The sequence below is a fragment of the Hyperolius riggenbachi genome, chromosome 1 (genome assembly GCF_040937935.1).
Source record: "Hyperolius riggenbachi isolate aHypRig1 chromosome 1, aHypRig1.pri, whole genome shotgun sequence".
Classification (NCBI taxonomy): domain Eukaryota; kingdom Metazoa; phylum Chordata; class Amphibia; order Anura; family Hyperoliidae; genus Hyperolius; species Hyperolius riggenbachi.
The window spans coordinates 689,834,549-689,860,267 of record NC_090646.1 but is presented as its reverse complement, the minus strand read 5'-3'; the positions used below and the strand labels follow the sequence as shown (position 1 = coordinate 689,860,267).

The 25,719-nt window shown below is 50.5% G+C and overlaps 1 protein-coding gene across 1 annotated transcript in view; it reads right to left on the bottom strand.

The window, feature by feature from the left end:
• ARHGEF39 (Rho guanine nucleotide exchange factor 39) overlaps positions 1-25,719 on the bottom strand; it is a 175,182-nt gene that overhangs the window by 50,231 nt on the left and 99,232 nt on the right. Inside the window, exon 4 of the mRNA XM_068272778.1 lies at positions 2,375-2,503. Within this exon, the coding sequence (XP_068128879.1) occupies positions 2,375-2,503 (129 nt within the window). The remainder of the gene's footprint in view (positions 1-2,374; positions 2,504-25,719) is intronic.

Genomic DNA, 25,719 nt, shown 5'->3' with positions numbered 1-25,719 from the left:
GAGGCCACCCACCTCTGACCATACTCTGATCCTCCTCTAGGGTTAGGCCTAATATACATGTAGGAGGCCACCTACCTCTGACCATACTCTGATCCTCCTCTATGATTAGGGTTAGGCCTGATATACATGTAGGAGGCCACCTACCTCTGACCATACTCTGATCCTCCTCTATGATTAGGGTTAGGCTTGATATACATGTAGGAGGCCACCTACCTCTGACCATACTCTGGTCCTCCTCTATGATTAGGGTTAGGCTTGATATATACATGTAGGAGGCCACCTACCTCTGACCATACTCTGATCCTCCTCTATGATTAGGGTTAGGCCCGATATACATGTTGGAGGCCACCCACCTCTGACCATACTCTGATCCTCCTCTATGATTAGGCCCGGTATATACAGTATGAAGGAGGCCACCTACCTCTGACCATACTCTGATCCTCCTCTATGATTAGGGTTAGGCCTGATATACATGTAGGAGTCCACCTACCTCTGACCATACTCTGATCCTCCTCTATGATTAGGGTTAGGCTTGATATACAGGTAGGAGGCCACCTACCTCTGACCATACTCTGATCCTTCTCTAGGGTTAGACTCGATATACATGTAGGAGGCCACCTACCTCTGACCATACTCTGATCCTCCTCTAGGGTTAGGCCTGATATACATGTAGGAGGCCACCTACCTCTGACCATACTCTGATCCTCCTCTATGATTATAGTTAGGCTCGATATACATGTTGGAGGCCACCCACCTCTGACCATACTCTGATCCTCCTCTATGATTAGGGTTAGGCTTGATATACATGTAGGAGGCCACCCACCTCTGACCATACTCTGATCCTCCTCTAGGGTTAGGCCTAATATACATGTAGGAGGCCACCTACCTCTGACCATACTCTGATCCTCCTCTATGATTAGGGTTAGGCCTGATATACATGTAGGAGGCCACCTACCTCTGACCATACTCTGATCCTCCTCTATGATTAGGGTTAGGCTTGATATACATGTAGGAGGCCACCTACCTCTGACCATACTCTGGTCCTCCTCTATGATTAGGGTTAGGCTTGATATATACATGTAGGAGGCCACCTACCTCTGACCATACTCTGATCCTCCTCTATGATTAGGGTTAGGCCCGATATACATGTTGGAGGCCACCCACCTCTGACCATACTCTGATCCTCCTCTATGATTAGGCCCGGTATATACAGTATGAAGGAGGCCACCTACCTCTGACCATACTCTGATCCTCCTCTATGATTAGGGTTAGGCCTGATATACTTGTAGGAGGCCACCTACCTCTGACCATACTCTGATCCTCCTCCAGGGTTAGGCCTGATATACATGTAGGAGGCCACCTACCTCTGACCATACTCTGATCCTCCTCTAGGGTTAGGCAGCATCTAAGAGCCTTGGCATTGTATATGGATGCCCATCTGTCTTTCAAGGCTTGTAGATGTTACCTAATCCTGGGTTTAAAGAAAATCTGTAAGGGAAAATAAAGTAAGAGCCACTGGTGGGTACTTCCTCTGGGAGGGTGGAGCCTCTGGTGGGTACTTCCTCTGGGAGGGGGGAGCCTCTGGATCCTAATAAGGCTTCCCCCGTCCTCCTCTGTCACTCCATTTAAGCACTGTTAGTGCTGGGGAGGCTCCAGGTTCATAACAATCCTGTGCGAGTCTCGCACTGGCACAGTAGCGGTTTTCCTTCGGGCTCAGGAGGATTTAGCCGATCGGAACGTCTACTGGACAGTGGATACAAATCGGCTATTCCTGCCGGAGCCCGCTGAGGAAAGCTGCTACTGTGCCTGTGCGAGACTCGCACAGGATTGTTATGAAACTGGAGCCCCGGCACTGCAGACAAGCATTTTCAGGTGGCTGCCAGCATCAGAATGGAGGGGGATGGGTGAGGCCTCATAAGGATCCAGAATCACCCCCTTCTCTCCAGGCAAGTACCCCCCTACCCCCCAGGTCTCTTGTTTTCTTACAGATTTACTTTGATTTTTTTTTTCCATTTGAATGCTCCCAGATACTACAGCGCGATTGTGAGCGGCGCATGCAGTGGACACGGGAGGATCAGCTGAACACTGGACCACAGCGGCACTGCAGCGGGGGACCACACAGAAGCCCAGGGTAAGTCACGCTTAATGCACAGACCTCATCTCAGCTATCCTTTAATGAGAGAAGTGAAAGTGTGCCATAACCATTTTCTGTGTTCAAATATTCCAAATTCTAGAATTGCATTGAAGGAGGGCTTGGATGCTTTCCTTGCAAATCCTTGTGTGAGATACAATATTGTCCAACAGAACAAACCTTTGTCCTACTGTTGCGTTAGGACTAATGGGACAGTCCCACACACAAGCCTTGCGATCTCACCTGGAGAGAGGATTCTGACTCTTCTCCCTTTCAGGAGTTTCTGGACTCTCTGTAGCTGCAGTTGGTTCTCTTTGTGTTGCTGAATGTCCTCTATATGGTCACACAAATCCGATATAGCTTGAAGAGCTCCTGGAAGAAGAACAGAAGTAAAAACTAATTACTAATCTTTTCATTATCTTATTATCTTGGTTCTCTATTTACAATTGGAGCAGAACTCTTGCATGGGACAGAAGGAAAACCGAGAAATGCACCCCTGTATGTATTCAGAAAGTTTAGCAACAGCAAAAAATTGGCAACGATCCTGATCAGGCTGCAACTGAAATGAAACCAATAGAGATGTGCAGTGCTCCCTAGGGACTTAAATACACACCCTGGATACAATTGAGATTTCTTAGTTAGTGGTTAGGTACTGTACAATCTGAGTGCAAACTATTTTTGGAAGCCAACGTCCTCCATTAACTGCATCTGTTTTGAATACAAGTTGTGTAATCTGCCTGTGTATGGGCTCTGCACATCTATGCAGCTGGTCAATTTGGGTGCAGCCTGTATATGGAAGCTCTGCCATGTCCTCCTGTTGTGCAGTAATGTAAGTCTGCTGTGACTGCTGGTTGTGTAATCTGCCTGTGTATAGGCTCTGCACATCTATGCAGCCGGTCAGCTCGGGTGCAGCCTGTATATGGAAGCTCTGCCATGTCCTCCTGTTGTGCAGTAATGTAAGTCTGCTGTGACTGCTGGTTGTGTAATCCGCCGGTGTATTGGGCTCTGCAAATCTATGCTGCTGGTCAGCTCGGGTGCAGCCTGTATGTGGAAGCACTGCTAATATCTCCTCCTGTTGTGCAGTAATGTAAGTCTGCTGTGACTGCTGGTTGTGTAATCTGCCTGTGTGTGGGCTCTGCACATCTATGCAGCTGGTCAGCTCGGGTGCAGCCTGTATATGGAAGCTCTGCCATGTCCTCCTGTTGTGCAGTAATGTAAGTCTGCTGTGACTGCTGGTTGTGTAATCTGCCTGTGTGTGGGCTCTGCACATCTATGCAGCTGGTCAGCTCGGGTGCAGCCTGTATGTGGAAGCTCTGCCATGTCCTCCTGTTGTGCAGTAATGTAAGTCTGCTGTGACTGCTGGTTGTGTAATCTGCCTGTGTATTGGGCTCTGCACATCTATGCAGCTGGTCAGCTCGGGTGCAGCCTGTATATGGAAGCTCTGCCATGTCCTCCTGTTGTGCAGGAATGTAAGTCTGCTGTGACTGCTAATTGTGTAATCTGCCTGTGTGTGGGCTCTGCAAATCTATGCAGCTGGTCAGCTCGGGTGCAGCCTGTATATGGAAGCTCTGCCATGTCCTCCTGTTGTGCAGTAATGTAAGTCTGCTGTGACTGCTGGTTGTGTAATCTGCCTGTGTGTGGGCTCTGCACATCTATGCAGCTGGTCAGCTCGGGTGCAGCCTGTATATGGAAGCTCTGCCATGTCCTCCTGTTGTGCAGTAATGTAAGTCTGCTGTGACTGCTGGTTGTATAATCTGCCTGTGTGTGGGCTCTGCACATCTATGCAGCTGGTCAGCTCGGGTGCAGCCTGTATGTGGAAGCTCTGCCATGTCCTCCTGTTGTGCAGTAATGTAAGTCTGCTGTGACTGCTGGTTGTGTAATCTGCCTGTGTATGGGCTCTGCACATCTATGCAGCTGGTCAGCTCGGGTGCAGCCAGTATATGGAAGCTCTGCCATGTCCTCCTGTTGTGCAGTAATGTAAGTCTGCTGTGACTGCTGGTTGTGTAATCTGCCTGTGTGTGGGCTCTGCACATCTATGCAGCTGGTCAGCTCGGGTGCAGCCTGTATATGGAAGCTCTGCCATGTCCTCCTGTTGTGCAGTAATGTAAGTCTGCTGTGACTGCTGGTTGTGTAATCTGCCTGTGTACGGGCTCTGCACATCTATGCAGCTGGTCAGCTCGGGTGCAGCCAGTATATGGAAGCTCTGCCATGTCCTCCTGTTGTGCAGTAATGTAAGTCTGCTGTGACTGCTGGTTGTGTAATCTGCCTGTGTATGGGCTCTGCACATCTATGCAGCTGGTCAGCTCGGGTGCAGCCTGTATATGGAAGCTCTGCCATGTCCTCCTGTTGTGCAGTAATGTAAGTCTGCTGTGACTGCTGGTTGTATAATCTGCCTGTGTATGGGCTCTGCACATCTCTGCAGCTGGTCAGCTCGGGTGCAGCCAGTATGTGGAAGCTCTGCCATGTCCTCCTGTTGTGCAGTAATGTAAGTCTGCTGTGACTGCTGGTTGTGTAATCTGCCTGTGTGTGGGCTCTGCACATCTATGCAGGTGGTCAGCTCGGGTGCAGCCTGTATATGGAAGCTCAGCCATGTCCTCCTGTTGTGCAGTAATGTAAGTCTGCTGTGACTGCTGGTTGTGTAATCTGCCTGTGTGTGGGCTCTGCACATCTATGCAGCCGGTCAGCTCGGGTGCAGCCTGTATATGGAAGCTCTGCCATGTCCTCCTGTTGTGCAGTAATGTAAGTCTGCTGTGACTGCTGGTTGTGTAATCTGCCTGTGTGTGGGCTCTGCACATCTATGCAGGTGGTCAGCTCGGGTGCAGCCTGTATATGGAAGCTCAGCCATGTCCTCCTGTTGTGCAGTAATGTAAGTCTGCTGTGACTGCTGGTTGTGTAATCTGCCTGTGTGTGGGCTCTGCACATCTATGCAGCTGGTCAGCTCGGGTGCAGCCTGTATATGGAAGCACTGCTAATATCTCCTCCTGTTGTGCAGTAATGTAAGTCTGCTGTGACTGCTGGTTGTGTAATCTGCCTGTGTGTGGGCTCTGCACATCTATGCAGCTGGTCAGCTCGGGTGCAGCCTGTATATGGAAGCACTGACAATATCTCCTCCTGTTGTGCAGTAATGTAAGTCTGCTGTGACTGCTGGTTGTGTAATCTGCCTGTGTATGGGCTCTGCACATCTATGCAGCTGGTCAGCTCGGGTGCAGCCTGTATATGGAAGCTCTGCCATGTCCTCCTGTTGTGCAGTAATGTAAGTCTGCTGTGACTGCTGGTTGTGTAATCTGCCTGTGTGTGGGCTCTGCACATCTATGCAGCTGGTCAGCTCGGGTGCAGCCAGTATATGGAAGCTCTGCCATGTCCTCCTGTTGTGCAGTAATGTAAGTCTGCTGTGACTGCTGGTTGTGTAATCTGCCTGTGTGTGGGCTCTGCACATCTATGCAGCTGGTCAGCTCGGGTGCAGCCTGTATATGGAAGCTCTGACAATATCTCCTCCTGTTGTGCAGTAATGTAAGTCTGCTGTGACTGCTGGTAATCTGCCCGTGTATTGGGCTCTGCACATCTATGCAGCTGGTCAGCTCGGGTGCAGCCTGTATATGGAAGCACTGCTAATATCTCCTCCTGTTGTGCAGTAATGTAAGTCTGCTGTGACTGCTGGTTGTGTAATCTGCCTGTGTATAGGCTCTGCACATCTATGCAGCTGGTCAGCTCGGGTGCAGCCTGTATATGGAAGCTCTGCCATGTCCTCCTGTTGTGCAGTAATGTAAGTCTGCTGTGACTGCTGGTTGTGTAATCTGCCTGTGTGTGGGCTCTGCACATCTATGCAGCTGGTCAGCTCGGGTGCAGCCTGTATGTGGAAGCTCTGCCAATATCTCCTCCTGTTGTGCAGTAATGTAAGTCTGCTGTGACTGCTGGTAATCTGCCCGTGTATTGGGCTCTGCACATCTATGCAGCTGGTCAGCTCGGGTGCAGCCAGTATATGGAAGCACTGCTAATATCTCCTCCTGTTGTGCAGTAATGTAAGTCTGCTGTGACTGCTGGTTGTGTAATCTGCCTGTGTATTGGGCTCTGCACATCTATGCAGCTGGTCAGCTCGGGTGCAGCCAGTATATGGAAGCTCTGCCATGTCCTCCTGTTGTGCAGTAATGTAAGTCTGCTGTGACTGCTAATTGTGTAATCTGCCTGTGTGTGGGCTCTGCAAATCTATGCAGCTGGTCAGCTCGGGTGCAGCCTGTATATGGAAGCTCTGCCATGTCCTCCTGTTGTGCAGTAATGTAAGTCTGCTGTGACTGCTGGTTGTGTAATCTGCCTGTGTGTGGGCTCTGCACATCTATGCAGCTGGTCAGCTCGGGTGCAGCCTGTATATGGAAGCTCTGCCATGTCCTCCTGTTGTGCAGTAATGTAAGTCTGCTGTGACTGCTGGTTGTGTAATCTGCCTGTGTGTGGGCTCTGCACATCTATGCAGCTGGTCAGCTCGGGTGCAGCCTGTATGTGGAAGCTCTGCCATGTCCTCCTGTTGTGCAGTAATGTAAGTCTGCTGTGACTGCTGGTTGTATAATCTGCCTGTGTGTGGGCTCTGCACATCTATGCAGCTGGTCAGCTCGGGTGCAGCCTGTATGTGGAAGCTCTGCCATGTCCTCCTGTTGTGCAGTAATGTAAGTCTGCTGTGACTGCTGGTTGTGTAATCTGCCTGTGTATGGGCTCTGCACATCTATGCAGCTGGTCAGCTCGGGTGCAGCCAGTATATGGAAGCTCTGCCATGTCCTCCTGTTGTGCAGTAATGTAAGTCTGCTGTGACTGCTGGTTGTGTAATCTGCCTGTGTGTGGGCTCTGCACATCTATGCAGCTGGTCAGCTCGGGTGCAGCCTGTATATGGAAGCTCTGCCATGTCCTCCTGTTGTGCAGTAATGTAAGTCTGCTGTGACTGCTGGTTGTGTAATCTGCCTGTGTATGGGCTCTGCACATCTATGCAGCTGGTCAGCTCGGGTGCAGCCAGTATATGGAAGCTCTGCCATGTCCTCCTGTTGTGCAGTAATGTAAGTCTGCTGTGACTGCTGGTTGTGTAATCTGCCTGTGTATGGGCTCTGCACATCTATGCAGCTGGTCAGCTCGGGTGCAGCCTGTATATGGAAGCTCTGCCATGTCCTCCTGTTGTGCAGTAATGTAAGTCTGCTGTGACTGCTGGTTGTATAATCTGCCTGTGTATGGGCTCTGCACATCTCTGCAGCTGGTCAGCTCGGGTGCAGCCAGTATGTGGAAGCTCTGCCATGTCCTCCTGTTGTGCAGTAATGTAAGTCTGCTGTGACTGCTGGTTGTGTAATCTGCCTGTGTGTGGGCTCTGCACATCTATGCAGGTGGTCAGCTCGGGTGCAGCCTGTATATGGAAGCTCAGCCATGTTCTCCTGTTGTGCAGTAATGTAAGTCTGCTGTGACTGCTGGTTGTGTAATCTGCCTGTGTGTGGGCTCTGCACATCTATGCAGCCGGTCAGCTCGGGTGCAGCCTGTATATGGAAGCTCTGCCATGTCCTCCTGTTGTGCAGTAATGTAAGTCTGCTGTGACTGCTGGTTGTGTAATCTGCCTGTGTGTGGGCTCTGCACATCTATGCAGGTGGTCAGCTCGGGTGCAGCCTGTATATGGAAGCTCAGCCATGTCCTCCTGTTGTGCAGTAATGTAAGTCTGCTGTGACTGCTGGTTGTGTAATCTGCCTGTGTGTGGGCTCTGCACATCTATGCAGCTGGTCAGCTCGGGTGCAGCCTGTATATGGAAGCACTGCTAATATCTCCTCCTGTTGTGCAGTAATGTAAGTCTGCTGTGACTGCTGGTTGTGTAATCTGCCTGTGTGTGGGCTCTGCACATCTATGCAGCTGGTCAGCTCGGGTGCAGCCTGTATATGGAAGCACTGACAATATCTCCTCCTGTTGTGCAGTAATGTAAGTCTGCTGTGACTGCTGGTTGTGTAATCTGCCTGTGTATGGGCTCTGCACATCTATGCAGCTGGTCAGCTCGGGTGCAGCCTGTATATGGAAGCTCTGCCATGTCCTCCTGTTGTGCAGTAATGTAAGTCTGCTGTGACTGCTGGTTGTGTAATCTGCCTGTGTGTGGGCTCTGCACATCTATGCAGCTGGTCAGCTCGGGTGCAGCCAGTATATGGAAGCTCTGCCATGTCCTCCTGTTGTGCAGTAATGTAAGTCTGCTGTGACTGCTGGTTGTGTAATCTGCCTGTGTGTGGGCTCTGCACATCTATGCAGCTGGTCAGCTCGGGTGCAGCCTGTATATGGAAGCTCTGACAATATCTCCTCCTGTTGTGCAGTAATGTAAGTCTGCTGTGACTGCTGGTTGTGTAATCTGCCTGTGTGTGGGCTCTGCACATCTATGCAGCTGGTCAGCTCGGGTGCAGCCTGTATGTGGAAGCACTGCCAATATCTCCTCCTGTTGTGCAGTAATGTAAGTCTGCTGTGACTGCTGGTAATCTGCCCGTGTATTGGGCTCTGCACATCTATGCAGCTGGTCAGCTCGGGTGCAGCCTGTATATGGAAGCACTGCTAATATCTCCTCCTGTTGTGCAGTAATGTAAGTCTGCTGTGACTGCTGGTTGTGTAATCTGCCTGTGTGTGGGCTCTGCACATCTATGCAGCTGGTCAGCTCGGGTGCAGCCTGTATGTGGAAGCTCTGCCAATATCTCCTCCTGTTGTGCAGTAATGTAAGTCTGCTGTGACTGCTGGTAATCTGCCCGTGTATTGGGCTCTGCACATCTATGCAGCTGGTCAGCTCGGGTGCAGCCAGTATGTGGAAGCACTGCTAATATCTCCTCCTGTTGTGCAGTAATGTAAGTCTGCTGTGACTGCTGGTTGTGTAATCTGCCTGTTTGTGGGCTCTGCACATCTATGCAGGTGGTCAGCTCGGGTGCAGCCTGTATATGGAAGCTCAGCCATGTCCTCCTGTTGTGCAGTAATGTAAGTCTGCTGTGACTGCTGGTTGTGTAATCTGCCTGTGTGTGGGCTCTGCACATCTATGCAGCTGGTCAGCTCGGGTGCAGCCTGTATATGGAAGCACTGCTAATATCTCCTCCTGTTGTGCAGTAATGTAAGTCTGCTGTGACTGCTGGTTGTGTAATCTGCCTGTGTGTGGGCTCTGCACATCTATGCAGCTGGTCAGCTCGGGTGCAGCCTGTATATGGAAGCACTGCTAATATCTCCTCCTGTTGTGCAGTAATGTAAGTCTGCTGTGACTGCTGGTTGTGTAATCTGCCTGTGTGTGGGCTCTGCACATCTATGCAGCTGGTCAGCTCGGGTGCAGCCTGTATATGGAAGCTCTGCCATGTCCTCCTGTTGTGCAGTAATGTAAGTCTGCTGTGACTGCTGGTTGTGTAATCTGCCTGTGTATGGGCTCTGCACATCTATGCAGCTGGTCAGCTCGGGTGCAGCCTGTATATGGAAGCTCTGCCATGTCCTCCTGTTGTGCAGTAATGTAAGTCTGCTGTGACTGCTGGTTGTGTAATCTGCCTGTGTGTGGGCTCTGCACATCTATGCAGCTGGTCAGCTCGGGTGCAGCCAGTATATGGAAGCTCTGCCATGTCCTCCTGTTGTGCAGTAATGTAAGTGTGCTGTGACTGCTGGTTGTGTAATCTGCCTGTGTGTGGGCTCTGCACATCTATGCAGCTGGTCAGCTCGGGTGCAGCCTGTATATGGAAGCTCTGACAATATCTCCTCCTGTTGTGCAGTAATGTAAGTCTGCTGTGACTGCTGGTTGTGTAATCTGCCTGTGTGTGGGCTCTGCAAATCTATGCAGCTGGTCAGCTCGGGTGCAGCCTGTATATGGAAGCACTGCTAATATCTCCTCCTGTTGTGCAGTAATGTAAGTCTGCTGTGACTGCTGGTTGTGTAATCTGCCTGTGTGTGGGCTCTGCACATCTATGCAGCTGGTCAGCTCGGGTGCAGCCAGTATGTGGAAGCTCTGCCATGTCCTCCTGTTGTGCAGTAATGTAAGTCTGCTGTGACTGCTGGTAATCTGCCCGTGTATTGGGCTCTGCACATCTATGCAGCTGGTCAGCTCGGGTGCAGCCAGTATGTGGAAGCACTGCTAATATCTCCTCCTGTTGTGCAGTAATGTAAGTCTGCTGTGACTGCTGGTTGTGTAATCTGCCTGTGTGTGGGCTCTGCACATCTATGCAGGTGGTCAGCTCGGGTGCAGCCTGTATATGGAAGCTCAGCCATGTCCTCCTGTTGTGCAGTAATGTAAGTCTGCTGTGACTGCTGGTTGTGTAATCTGCCTGTGTGTGGGCTCTGCACATCTATGCAGCTGGTCAGCTCGGGTGCAGCCTGTATATGGAAGCACTGCTAATATCTCCTCCTGTTGTGCAGTAATGTAAGTCTGCTGTGACTGCTGGTTGTGTAATCTGCCTGTGTGTGGGCTCTGCACATCTATGCAGCTGGTCAGCTCGGGTGCAGCCTGTATATGGAAGCACTGCTAATATCTCCTCCTGTTGTGCAGTAATGTAAGTCTGCTGTGACTGCTGGTTGTGTAATCTGCCTGTGTGTGGGCTCTGCACATCTATGCAGCTGGTCAGCTCGGGTGCAGCCTGTATATGGAAGCTCTGCCATGTCCTCCTGTTGTGCAGTAATGTAAGTCTGCTGTGACTGCTGGTTGTGTAATCTGCCTGTGTGTGGGCTCTGCACATCTATGCAGCTGGTCAGCTCGGGTGCAGCCAGTATATGGAAGCTCTGCCATGTCCTCCTGTTGTGCAGTAATGTAAGTCTGCTGTGACTGCTGGTTGTGTAATCTGCCTGTGTGTGGGCTCTGCACATCTATGCAGCTGGTCAGCTCGGGTGCAGCCTGTATATGGAAGCTCTGACAATATCTCCTCCTGTTGTGCAGTAATGTAAGTCTGCTGTGACTGCTGGTTGTGTAATCTGCCTGTGTGTGGGCTCTGCACATCTATGCAGCTGGTCAGCTCGGGTGCAGCCTGTATATGGAAGCTCTGCCATGTCCTCCTGTTGTGCAGTAATGTAAGTCTGCTGTGACTGCTGGTTGTGTAATCTGCCTGTGTGTGGGCTCTGCACATCTATGCAGCTGGTCAGCTCGGGTGCAGCCTGTATGTGGAAGCTCTGCCAATATCTCCTCCTGTTGTGCAGTAATGTAAGTCTGCTGTGACTGCTGGTTGTGTAATCTGCCTGTGTATGGGCTCTGCACATCTATGCAGCTGGTCAATTTGGGTGCAGCCTGTATATGGAAGCTCTGCCATGTCCTCCTGTTGTGCAGTAATGTAAGTCTGCTGTGACTGCTGGTTGTGTAATCTGCCTGTGTATAGGCTCTGCACATCTATGCAGCCGGTCAGCTCGGGTGCAGCCAGTATATGGAAGCTCTGCCATGTCCTCCTGTTGTGCAGTAATGTAAGTCTGCTGTGACTGCTGGTTGTGTAATCTGCCTGTGTGTGGGCTCTGCACATCTATGCAGCTGGTCAGCTCGGGTGCAGCCTGTATGTGGAAGCACTGCCATGTCCTCCTGTTGTGCAGTAATGTAAGTCTGCTGTGACTGCTGGTAATCTGCCTGTGTGTGGGCTCTGCAAATCTATGCAGCTGGTCAGCTCGGGTGCAGCCAGTATGTGGAAGCTCTGACAATATCTCCTCCTGTTGTGCAGTAATGTAAGTCTGCTGTGACTGCTGGTAATCTGCCTGTGTGTGGGCCCTGCACATCTATGCAGCTGGTCAGCTCGGGTGCAGCCAGTATGTGGAAGCACTGTCAATATCTCCTCCTGTTGTGCAGTAATGTAAAGCAGCCCATACACTCAGCCGATTTTCTGGCCGACCGATCGATCGCGATCGATCGATCGATCGATCGCAAATCGGTTGGCCAATCGACCGATCGACGGCCGATTTCGATCGATTTCGATGGATTTCCATCGAACTAGCAGGGTGGAAAATTTAGGTCGATCTGATGAGATTGCTTATCAGTTTGCATTGGCCTTAATGGAAATCTGATGGCAAAAAAATGCCATCAGATCGAATTTCAACAGATTTCAAACTGAAATCTATTGGAATTCTATCCTGGTAAAAAATGTTCTAAAAACGCATCAGATAGATCATCAGATGCATTTCTTATCTGTCTGCTGCCAATCTGACGAGTGTATGGGCACCTTTAGTCTGCTGTGACTGCTGGTAATCTGCCCGTGTATTGGGCTCTGCACATCTATGCAGCTGGTCAGCTCGGGTGCAGCCAGTATGTGGAAGCACTGCTAATATCTCCTCCTGTTGTGCAGTAATGTAAGTCTGCTGTGACTGCTGGTAATCTGCCTGTGTGTGGGCTCTGCACATCTATGCAGCTGGTCAGCTCGGGTGCAGCCTGTATATGGAAGCACTGCTAATATCTCCTCCTGTTGTGCAGTAATGTAAGTCTGCTGTGACTGCTGGTTGTGTAATCTGACTGTGTGTGGGCTCTGCACATCTATGCAGCTGGTCAGCTCGGGTGCAGCCTGTATATGGAAGCTCTGCCATGTCCTCCTGTTGTGCAGTAATGTAAGTCTGCTGTGACTGCTGGTTGTGTAATCTGCCCGTGTATTGGGCTCTGCAAATCTATGCTGCTGGTCAGCTCGGGTGCAGCCTGTATGTGGAAGCACTGCTAATATCTCCTCCTGTTGTGCAGTAATGTAAGTCTGCTGTGACTGCTGGTTGTGTAATCTGCCTGTGTGTGGGCTCTGCACATCTATGCAGCTGGTCAGCTCGGGTGCAGCCTGTATATGGAAGCTCTGCCATGTCCTCCTGTTGTGCAGTAATGTAAGTCTGCTGTGACTGCTGGTTGTGTAATCTGCCTGTGTGTGGGCTCTGCACATCTATGCAGCTGGTCAGCTCGGGTGCAGCCTGTATATGGAAGCTCTGCCATGTCCTCCTGTTGTGCAGTAATGTAAGTCTGCTGTGACTGCTGGTTGTGTAATCTGCCTGTGTGTGGGCTCTGCACATCTATGCAGCTGGTCAGCTCGGGTGCAGCCAGTATGTGGAAGCTCTGCCATGTCCTCCTGTTGTGCAGTAATGTAAGTCTGCTGTGACTGCTGGTTGTGTAATCTGCCCGTGTATTGGGCTCTGCACATCTATGCAGCTGGTCAGCTCGGGTGCAGCCTGTATATGGAAGCTCTGCCATGTCCTCCTGTTGTGCAGTAATGTAAGTCTGCTGTGACTGCTGGTTGTGTAATCTGCCTGTGTGTGGGCTCTGCACATCTATGCAGCTGGTCAGCTCGGGTGCAGCCTGTATATGGAAGCTCTGCCATGTCCTCCTGTTGTGCAGTAATGTAAGTCTGCTGTGACTGCTGGTTGTGTAATCTGCCCGTGTATTGGGCTCTGCACATCTATGCAGCTGGTCAGCTCGGGTGCAGCCTGTATATGGAAGCTCTGACAATATCTCCTCCTGTTGTGCAGTAATGTAAGTCTGCTGTGACTGCTGGTAATCTGCCTGTGTGTGGGCTCTGCACATCTATGCAGCTGGTCAGCTCGGGTGCAGCCTGTATATGGAAGCACTGCTAATATCTCCTCCTGTTGTGCAGTAATGTAAGTCTGCTGTGACTGCTGGTTGTGTAATCTGACTGTGTGTGGGCTCTGCACATCTATGCAGCCGGTCAGCTCGGGTGCAGCCAGTATATGGAAGCTCTGCCATGTCCTCCTGTTGTGCAGTAATGTAAGTCTGCTGTGACTGCTGGTTGTGTAATCTGCCCGTGTATTGGGCTGTGCACATCTATGCAGCTGGTCAGCTCGGGTGCAGCCAGTATATGGAAGCTCTGCCATGTCCTCCTGTTGTGCAGTAATGTAAGTCTGCTGTGACTGCTGGTTGTGTAATCTGCCTGTGTGTGGGCTCTGCACATCTATGCAGCTGGTCAGCTCGGGTGCAGCCAGTATATGGAAGCTCTGCCATGTCCTCCTGTTGTGCAGTAATGTAAGTCTGCTGTGACTGCTGGTTGTGTAATCTGCCTGTGTGTGGGCTCTGCACATCTATGCAGCCGGTCAGCTCGGGTGCAGCCAGTATATGGAAGCTCTGCCATGTCCTCCTGTTGTGCAGTAATGTAAGTCTGCTGTGACTGCTGGTTGTGTAATCTGCCCGTGTATTGGGCTGTGCACATCTATGCAGCTGGTCAGCTCGGGTGCAGCCTGTATATGGAAGCACTGCCAATATCTCCTCCTGTTGTGCAGTAATGTAAGTCTGCTGTGACTGCTGGTTGTGTAATCTGCCTGTGTGTGGGCTCTGCACATCTATGCAGCTGGTCAGCTCGGGTGCAGCCAGTATATGGAAGCTCTGCCATGTCCTCCTGTTGTGCAGTAATGTAAGTCTGCTGTGACTGCTGGTTGTGTAATCTGCCTGTGTATGGGCTCTGCACATCTATGCAGCTGGTCAGCTCGGGTGCAGCCTGTATATGGAAGCTCTGCCATGTCCTCCTGTTGTGCAGTAATGTAAGTCTGCTGTGACTGCTGGTTGTGTAATCTGCCTGTGTGTGGGCTCTGCACATCTATGCAGCTGGTCAGCTCGGGTGCAGCCTGTATATGGAAGCTCTGCCATGTCCTCCTGTTGTGCAGTAATGTAAGTCTGCTGTGACTGCTGGTTGTGTAATCTGCCTGTGTATTGGGCTCTGCACATCTATGCAGCTGGTCAGCTCGGGTGCAGCCAGTATATGGAAGCTCTGCCATGTCCTCCTGTTGTGCAGTAATGTAAGTCTGCTGTGACTGCTAATTGTGTAATCTGCCTGTGTGTGGGCTCTGCAAATCTATGCAGCTGGTCAGCTCGGGTGCAGCCTGTATATGGAAGCTCTGCCATGTCCTCCTGTTGTGCAGTAATGTAAGTCTGCTGTGACTGCTGGTTGTGTAATCTGCCTGTGTGTGGGCTCTGCACATCTATGCAGCTGGTCAGCTCGGGTGCAGCCTGTATATGGAAGCTCTGCCATGTCCTCCTGTTGTGCAGTAATGTAAGTCTGCTGTGACTGCTGGTTGTGTAATCTGCCTGTGTGTGGGCTCTGCACATCTATGCAGCTGGTCAGCTCGGGTGCAGCCTGTATGTGGAAGCTCTGCCATGTCCTCCTGTTGTGCAGTAATGTAAGTCTGCTGTGACTGCTGGTTGTATAATCTGCCTGTGTGTGGGCTCTGCACATCTATGCAGCTGGTCAGCTCGGGTGCAGCCTGTATGTGGAAGCTCTGCCATGTCCTCCTGTTGTGCAGTAATGTAAGTCTGCTGTGACTGCTGGTTGTGTAATCTGCCTGTGTATGGGCTCTGCACATCTATGCAGCTGGTCAGCTCGGGTGCAGCCAGTATATGGAAGCTCTGCCATGTCCTCCTGTTGTGCAGTAATGTAAGTCTGCTGTGACTGCTGGTTGTGTAATCTGCCTGTGTGTGGGCTCTGCACATCTATGCAGCTGGTCAGCTCGGGTGCAGCCTGTATATGGAAGCTCTGCCATGTCCTCCTGTTGTGCAGTAATGTAAGTCTGCTGTGACTGCTGGTTGTGTAATCTGCCTGTGTATGGGCTCTGCACATCTATGCAGCTGGTCAGCTCGGGTGCAGCCAGTATATGGAAGCTCTGCCATGTCCTCCTGTTGTGCAGTAATGTAAGTCTGCTGTGACTGCTGGTTGTGTAATCTGCCTGTGTATGGGCTCTGCACATCTATGCAGCTGGTCAGCTCGGGTGCAGCCTGTATATGGAAGCTCTGCCATGTCCTCCTGTTGTGCAGTAATGTAAGTCTGCTGTGACTGCTGGTTGTATAATCTGCCTGTGTATGGGCTCTGCACATCTCTGCAGCTGGTCAGCTCGGGTGCAGCCAGTATGTGGAAGCTCTGCCATGTCCTCCTGTTGTGCAGTAATGTAAGTCTGCTGTGACTGCTGGTTGTGTAATCTGCCTGTGTGTGGGCTCTGCACATCTATGCAGGTGGTCAGCTCGGGTGCAGCCTGTATATGGAAGCTCAGCCATGTCCTCCTGTTGTGCAGTAATGTAAGTCTGCTGTGACTGCTGGTTGTGTAATCTGCCTGTGTGTGGGCTCTGCACATCTATGCAGCCGGTCAGCTCGGGTGCAGCCTGTATATGGAAGCTCTGCCATGTCCTCCTGTTGTGCAGTAATGTAAGTCTGCTGTGACTGCTGGTTGTGTAATCTGCCTGTGTGTGGGCTTTGCACATCTATGCAGGTGGTCAGCTCGGGTGCAGCCTGTATATGGAAGCTCAGCCATGTCCTCCTGTTGTGCAGTAATGTAAGTCTGCTGTGACTGCTGGTTGTGTAATCTGCCTGTGTGTGGGCTCTGCACATCTATGCAGCTGGTCAGCTCGGGTGCAGCCTGTATATGGAAGCACTGCTAATATCTCCTCCTGTTGTGCAGTAATGTAAGTCTGCTGTGACTGCTGGTTGTGTAATCTGCCTGTGTGTGGGCTCTGCACATCTATGCAGCTGGTCAGCTCGGGTGCAGCCTGTATATGGAAGCTCTGCCATGTCCTCCTGTTGTGCAGTAATGTAAGTCTGCTGTGACTGCTGGTTGTGTAATCTGCCTGTGTGTGGGCTCTGCACATCTATGCAGCTGGTCAGCTCGGGTGCAGCCAGTATATGGAAGCTCTGCCATGTCCTCCTGTTGTGCAGTAATGTAAGTCTGCTGTGACTGCTGGTTGTGTAATCTGCCTGTGTGTGGGCTCTGCACATCTATGCAGCTGGTCAGCTCGGGTGCAGCCTGTATATGGAAGCTCTGACAATATCTCCTCCTGTTGTGCAGTAATGTAAGTCTGCTGTGACTGCTGGTTGTGTAATCTGCCTGTGTGTGGGCTCTGCACATCTATGCAGCTGGTCAGCTCGGGTGCAGCCTGTATATGGAAGCTCTGCCATGTCCTCCTGTTGTGCAGTAATGTAAGTCTGCTGTGACTGCTGGTTGTGTAATCTGCCTGTGTGTGGGCTCTGCACATCTATGCAGCTGGTCAGCTCGGGTGCAGCCTGTATATGGAAGCTCTGACAATATCTCCTCCTGTTGTGCAGTAATGTAAGTCTGCTGTGACTGCTGGTTGTGTAATCTGCCCGTGTATTGGGCTCTGCACATCTATGCAGCTGGTCAGCTCGGGTGCAGCCAGTATATGGAAGCTCTGCCATGTCCTCCTGTTGTGCAGTAATGTAAGTCTGCTGTGACTGCTGGTTGTGTAATCTGCCTGTGTATGGGCTCTGCACATCTATGCAGCTGGTCAGCTCGGGTGCAGCCTGTATGTGGAAGCACTGCCAATATCTCCTCCTGTTGTGCAGTAATGTAAGTCTGCTGTGACTGCTGGTAATCTGCCCGTGTATTGGGCTCTGCACATCTATGCAGCTGGTCAGCTCGGGTGCAGCCTGTATATGGAAGCACTGCTAATATCTCCTCCTGTTGTGCAGTAATGTAAGTCTGCTGTGACTGCTGGTTGTGTAATCTGCCTGTGTATAGGCTCTGCACATCTATGCAGCTGGTCAGCTCGGGTGCAGCCTGTATATGGAAGCTCTGCCATGTCCTCCTGTTGTGCAGTAATGTAAGTCTGCTGTGACTGCTGGTTGTGTAATCTGCCTGTGTGTGGGCTCTGCACATCTATGCAGCTGGTCAGCTCGGGTGCAGCCTGTATGTGGAAGCTCTGCCAATATCTCCTCCTGTTGTGCAGTAATGTAAGTCTGCTGTGACTGCTGGTAATCTGCCCGTGTATTGGGCTCTGCACATCTATGCAGCTGGTCAGCTCGGGTGCAGCCAGTATGTGGAAGCACTGCTAATATCTCCTCCTGTTGTGCAGTAATGTAAGTCTGCTGTGACTGCTGGTTGTGTAATCTGCCTGTGTGTGGGCTCTGCACATCTATGCAGGTGGTCAGCTCGGGTGCAGCCTGTATATGGAAGCTCAGCCATGTCCTCCTGTTGTGCAGTAATGTAAGTCTGCTGTGACTGCTGGTTGTGTAATCTGCCTGTGTGTGGGCTCTGCACATCTATGCAGCTGGTCAGCTCGGGTGCAGCCTGTATATGGAAGCACTGCTAATATCTCCTCCTGTTGTGCAGTAATGTAAGTCTGCTGTGACTGCTGGTTGTGTAATCTGCCTGTGTGTGGGCTCTGCACATCTATGCAGCTGGTCAGCTCGGGTGCAGCCTGTATATGGAAGCACTGCTAATATCTCCTCCTGTTGTGCAGTAATGTAAGTCTGCTGTGACTGCTGGTTGTGTAATCTGCCTGTGTGTGGGCTCTGCACATCTATGCAGCTGGTCAGCTCGGGTGCAGCCTGTATATGGAAGCACTGACAATATCTCCTCCTGTTGTGCAGTAATGTAAGTCTGCTGTGACTGCTGGTTGTGTAATCTGCCTGTGTATGGGCTCTGCACATCTATGCAGCTGGTCAGCTCGGGTGCAGCCTGTATATGGAAGCTCTGCCATGTCCTCCTGTTGTGCAGTAATGTAAGTCTGCTGTGACTGCTGGTTGTGTAATCTGCCTGTGTGTGGGCTCTGCACATCTATGCAGCTGGTCAGCTCGGGTGCAGCCAGTATATGGAAGCTCTGCCATGTCCTCCTGTTGTGCAGTAATGTAAGTCTGCTGTGACTGCTGGTTGTGTAATCTGCCTGTGTGTGGGCTCTGCACATCTATGCAGCTGGTCAGCTCGGGTGCAGCCTGTATATGGAAGCTCTGACTATATCTCCTCCTGTTGTGCAGTAATGTAAGTCTGCTGTGACTGCTGGTTGTGTAATCTGCCTGTGTGTGGGCTCTGCACATCTATGCAGCTGGTCAGCTCGGGTGCAGCCTGTATATGGAAGCTCTGCCATGTCCTCCTGTTGTGCAGTAATGTAAGTCTGCTGTGACTGCTGGTTGTGTAATCTGCCTGTGTGTGGGCTCTGCACATCTATGCAGCTGGTCAGCTCGGGTGCAGCCTGTATGTGGAAGCTCTGCCAATATCTCCTCCTGTTGTGCAGTAATGTAAGTCTGCTGTGACTGCTGGTAATCTGCCCGTGTGTGGGCTCTGCACATCTCTGCAGCTGGTCAGCTCGGGTGCAGCCAGTATGTGGAAGCTCTGCCATGTCCTCCTATTGTGCAGTAATATAAGTCTGCTGTGACTGCTGGTTGTGTAATCTGCCTGTGTATAGGCTCTGCACATCTATGCAGCTGGTCAATTTGGGTGCAGCCTGTATATGGAAGCTCTGCCATGTCCTCCTGTTGTGCAGTAATGTAAGTCTGCTGTGACTGCTGGTTGTGTAATCTGCCTGTGTATAGGCTCTGCACATCTATGCAGCCGGTCAGCTCGGGTGCAGCCAGTATATGGAAGCTCTGCCATGTCCTCCTGTTGTGCAGTAATGTAAGTCTGCTGTGACTGCTGGTTGTGTAATCTGCCTGTGTGTGGGCTCTGCACATCTATGCAGCTGGTCAGCTCGGGTGCAGCCTGTATGTGGAAGCACTGCCATGTCCTCCTGTTGTGCAGTAATGTAAGTCTGCTGTGACTGCTGGTAATCTGCCTGTGTGTGGGCTCTGCAAATCTATGCAGCTGGTCAGCTCGGGTGCAGCCTGTATGTGGAAGCTCTGACAATATCTCCTCCTGTTGTGCAGTAATGTAAGTCTGCTGTGACTGCTGGTAATCTGCCTGTGTGTGGGCCCTGCACATCTATGCAGCTGGTCAGCTCGGGTGCAGCCAGTATGTGGAAGCACTGCCAATATCTCCTCCTGTTGTGCAGTAATGTAAGTCTGCTGTGACTGCTGGTAATCTGCCCGTGTATTGGGCTCTGCACATCTATGCAGCTGGTCAGCTCGGGTGCAGCCAGTATGTGGAAGCACTGCTAATATCTCCTCCTGTTGTGCAGTAATGTAAGTCTGCTGTGACTGCTGGTTGTGTAATCTGACTGTGTATGGGCTCTGCACATCTATGCAGCTGGTCAGCTCGGGTGCAGCCTGTATATGGAAGCACTGCTAATATCTCCTCCTGTTGTGCAGTAATGTAAGTCTGCTGTGACTGCTGGTTGTGTAATCTGACTGTGTGTGGGCTCTGCACATCTATGCAGCTGGTCAGCTCGGGTGCAGCCTGTATATGGAAGCTCTGCCATGTCCTCCTGTTGTGCAGTAATGTAAGTCTGCTGTGACTGCTGGTTGTGTAATCTGCCTGTGTATAGGCTCTGCACATCTATGCAGCCGGTCAGCTCGGGTGCAGCCTGTATATGGAAGCTCTGCCATGTCCTCCTGTTGTGCAGTAATGTAAGTCTGCTGTGACTGCTGGTTGTGTAATCTGCCCGTGTATTGGGCTCTGCAAATCTATGCTGCTGGTCAGCTCGGGTGCAGCCTGTATGTGGAAGCACTGCTAATATCTCCTCCTGTTGTGCAGTAATGTAAGTCTGCTGTGACTGCTGGTTGTGTAATCTGCCTGTGTGTGGGCTCTGCACATCTATGCAGCTGGTCAGCTCGGGTGCAGCCTGTATATGGAAGCTCTGCCATGTCCTCCTGTTGTGCAGTAATGTAAGTCTGCTGTGACTGCTGGTTGTGTAATCTGCCTGTGTGTGGGCTCTGCACATCTATGCAGCTGGTCAGCTCGGGTGCAGCCTGTATATGGAAGCTCTGCCATGTCCTCCTGTTGTGCAGTAATGTAAGTCTGCTGTGACTGCTGGTTGTGTAATCTGCCTGTGTGTGGGCTCTGCACATCTATGCAGCTGGTCAGCTCGGGTGCAGCCAGTATGTGGAAGCTCTGCCATGTCCTCCTGTTGTGCAGTAATGTAAGTCTGCTGTGACTGCTGGTTGTGTAATCTGCCCGTGTATTGGGCTCTGCACATCTATGCAGCTGGTCAGCTCGGGTGCAGCCTGTATATGGAAGCTCTGACAATATCTCCTCCTGTTGTGCAGTAATGTAAGTCTGCTGTGACTGCTGGTAATCTGCCTGTGTGTGGGCTCTGCACATCTATGCAGCTGGTCAGCTCGGGTGCAGCCTGTATATGGAAGCACTGCTAATATCTCCTCCTGTTGTGCAGTAATGTAAGTCTGCTGTGACTGCTGGTTGTGTAATCTGACTGTGTGTGGGCTCTGCACATCTATGCAGCCGGTCAGCTCGGGTGCAGCCAGTATATGGAAGCTCTGCCATGTCCTCCTGTTGTGCAGTAATGTAAGTCTGCTGTGACTGCTGGTTGTGTAATCTGCCCGTGTATTGGGCTGTGCACATCTATGCAGCTGGTCAGCTCGGGTGCAGCCTGTATATGGAAGCTCTGCCATGTCCTCCTGTTGTGCAGTAATGTAAGTCTGCTGTGACTGCTGGTTGTGTAAACTGCCTGTGTGTGGGCTCTGCACATCTATGCAGCTGGTCAGCTCGGGTGCAGCCAGTATATGGAAGCTCTGCCATGTCCTCCTGTTGTGCAGTAATGTAAGTCTGCTGTGACTGCTGGTTGTGTAATCTGCCTGTGTGTGGGCTCTGCACATCTATGCAGCTGGTCAGCTCGGGTGCAGCCTGTATATGGAAGCACTGCCAATATCTCCTCCTGTTGTGCAGTAATGTAAGTCTGCTGTGACTGCTGGTTGTGTAATCTGCCTGTGTGTGGGCTCTGCACATCTATGCAGCTGGTCAGCTCGGGTGCAGCCAGTATATGGAAGCTCTGCCATGTCCTCCTGTTGTGCAGTAATGTAAGTCTGCTGTGACTGCTGGTTGTGTAATCTGCCTGTGTATGGGCTCTGCACATCTATGCAGCTGGTCAGCTCGGGTGCAGCCTGTATATGGAAGCTCTGCCATGTCCTCCTGTTGTGCAGTAATGTAAGTCTGCTGTGACTGCTGGTTGTGTAATCTGACTGTGTGTGGGCTCTGCACATCTATGCAGCTGGTCGTGCATTTGGAAGCGCTGCCATTTTCTCCTGTTATACAAACATTTAGATAGAGTTCATCCTGTCTAATTCCCCCTTATCTGTGACTAAGCACAATGTATAATTTCATCCCTTAGCTATGTCAGCTGACTGCCACGGCAGAGATAGATAAGCTCACTTGTAAATACAGAATGTTACCAATATGTCTGCAGATTTATTGCAGGTTTTGTATCAGCTTTAACAAAGAAAGGTTTTTCTTTAAAGGATATTATGCTGTGGCTTATCTTTTACAGCAGAGAGGAAGTTCTGAGTTCAGGTCCACTTTAATAGCAATTCACCCCTACAGACACGACTAAGTGATCATCGAACTTGCATGAGGCGGACCATTACCTAAAGGCTAACAGTTCTTCCATGGTCTCTCCCATACCTGCCTACTTACCAAGCATCCTTCCTAAATCTGTCCATACACCAGGCAATGTACGGGAAGGTAGACCAGGAGAGCGATCTCTCTCTGATCCAACACAGCAGAGAACATAACATGTATGGAAAGGTAGACCAGGAGAACGATCTCTCTCTGATCCAACACAGCAGAGAACATAACATGTATGGGAAGGTAGACCAGGAGAGCGATCTCTCTGATCCAACACAGCAGAGAACATAACATGTATGGGAAGGTAGACCAGGAGAACGATCTCTCTCTGATCCAACACAGCAGAGAACATAACATGTATGGGAAGGTAGACCAGGAGACCGATCTCTGTCTGATCCAACACAGCAGAGAACATATCATGTATGGGAAGGTAGACCAGGAAACCGATCTCTCTCTGATCCAACACAGCAGAGAACATAACATATATGGGAAGGTAGACCAGGAGACCGATCTCTCTCTGATCTAACACAGCAGAGAACATATCATGTATGGGAAGGTAGACCAGGAGAACGATCTCTCTCTAAACCAACACAGCAGAGAACATATCATGTATGGGAAGGTAGACCAGGAGACCGATCTCTCTCTGATCCAACACAGCAGAGAACATATCATGTATGGGAAGGTAGGCCAGGAGACCGATCTCTCTGATCCAACACAGCAGAGAACATAACATGTATGTGAAGGTAGACCAGGAGAGCGATCTCTCTCTGATCCAACACAGCAGAGAACATAACATGTATGGGAAGGTAGGCCAGGAGACCGATCTCTCTGATCCAACACAGCAGAGAACATAACATGTATGTGAAGGTAGACCAGGAGACCGATCTCTCTCTGATCCAACACAGCAGAGAACATAACATGCATGGGAAGGTAGACCAGGAGAGCGATCTCTCTGTGATCCAACACAGCAGAGAACATAACATGTATGGGAAGGTAGACCAGGAGACTGATCTCTCTCTGATCCAACACAGCAGAGAACATATCATGTATGGGAAGGTAGACCAGGAGAGCGATCTCTCTCTGATCCAACACAGCAGAGAACATAACATGTATTGGAAGGTAGACCAGGAGAGCGATCTCTCTCTGATCCAACACAGCAGAGAACATATCATGTATGGGAAGGTAGACCAGGAGAGCGATCTCTCTCTGATCCAACACAGCAGAGAACATATCATGTATGGGAAGGTAGACCAGGAGAGCAATCTCTCTCTGATCCAACACAGCAGAGAGCAAAACATGTATGGGAAGGTAGACCAGGAGAGCGATCTCTCTGATCCAACACAGCAGAGAACATATCATGTATGGGAAGGTAGACCAGGAGAGCGATCTCTCTGATCCAACACAGCAGAGAACATATCATGTATGGGAAGGTAGACCAGGAGAGCGATCTCTCTCTGATCCAACACAGCAGACAACATATCATGTATGGGAAGGTAGACCAGGAGAACGATCTCTCTCTGATCTAACACAGCAGAGAACATATAATGTATGGGAAGGTAGACCAGGAGACCGATCTCTCTCTGATCCAACACAGCAGAGAACATATCATGTATGGGAAGGTAGACCAGAAGACCGATCTCTCTGATCCATCACAGCAGAGAACATAACATGTATGGGAAGGTAGACCAGGAGACCGATCTCTCTGATCCAACACGGCAGAGAACATAACATGTATGGGAAGGTAGACCAGGAGACCGATCTCTCTGATCCAACACAGCAGAGAACATAACATGTATGGGAAGGTAGGCCAGGAGACCGATCTCTCTCTGATCCAACACAGCAGAGAGCATAACATCATGTATGGGAAGGTAGACCAGGAGACCGATCTCTCTCTGATCCAACACAGCAGAGAACATATCATGTATGGGAAGGTAGACCAGGAGAGCGATCCCTCTCTGATCCAACACAGCAGAGAACATAACATGTATGGGAAGGTAGACCAGGAGACCGATCTCTCTCTGATCCAACACAGCAGAGAACATATCATGTATGGGAAGGTAGACCAGGAGACCGATCTCTCTCTGATCCTACACAGCAGAGAACGTAACATGTACGGGAAGGTAGACCAGGAGACCGATCTCTCTCTGATCCAACACAGCAGAGAACATATCATGTATGGGAAGGTAGACCAGGAGACCGATCTCTCTCTGATCCAACACAGCAGAGAACATAACATGTATGGGAAGGTAGACCAGGAGACCGATCTCTCTCTGATCTAACACAGCAGAGAACATATCATGTATGGGAAGGTAGACCAGGAGAACGATCTCTCTCTGATCCAACACAGCAGAGAACATAACATCATGTATGGGAAGGTAGGCCAGGAGACCGATCTCTCTCTAAACCAACACAGCAGAGAACATATCATGTATGGGAAGGTAGCCCAGGAGACCGATCTCTCTCTGATCCAACACAGCAGAGAACATATCATGTATGGGAAGGTAGGCCAGGAGACCGATCTCTCTGATCCAACACAGCAGAGAACATAACATGTATGTGAAGGTAGACCAGGAGAGCGATCTCTCTCTGATCCAACACAGCAGAGAACATAACATGTATGGGAAGGTAGACCAGGAGACCGATCTCTCTCTGATCTAACACAGCAGAGAACATAACATGTATGGGAAGGTAGACCAGGAGACCGATCTCTCTCTGATCTAACACAGCAAAGAACATATCATGTATGGGAAGGTATACCAGGAGACCGATCTCTCTCTGATCCAACACAGCAGAGAACATATCATGTATGGGAAGGTAGGCCAGGAGACCGATCTCTCTGATCCAACACAGCAGAGAACATAACATGTATGTGAAGGTAGACCAGGAGACCGATCTCTCTCTGATCCAACACAGCAGAGAACATAACATGCATGGGAAGGTAGACCAGGAGAGCGATCTCTCTCTGATCCAACACAGCAGAGAACATAACATGTATGGGAAGGTAGACCAGGAGACTGATCTCTCTCTGATCCAACACAGCAGAGAACATATCATGTATGGGAAGGTAGACCAGGAGAGCGATCTCTCTCTTATCCAACACAGCAGAGAACATAACATGTATTGGAAGGTAGACCAGGAGAGCGATCTCTCTCTGATCCAACACAGCAGAGAACATATCATGTATGGGAAGGTAGACCAGGAGAGCAATCTCTCTCTGATCCAACACAGCAGAGAGCATAACATGTATGGGAAGGTAGACCAGGAGAGCGATCTCTCTGATCCAACACAGCAGAGAACATATCATGTATGGGAAGGTAGACCAGGAGAGCGATCTCTCTCTGATCCAACACAGCAGACAACATATCATGTATGGGAAGGTAGACCAGGAGAACGATCTCTCTCTGATCTAACACAGCAGAGAACATATAATGTATGGGAAGGTAGACCAGGAGACCGATCTCTCTCTGATC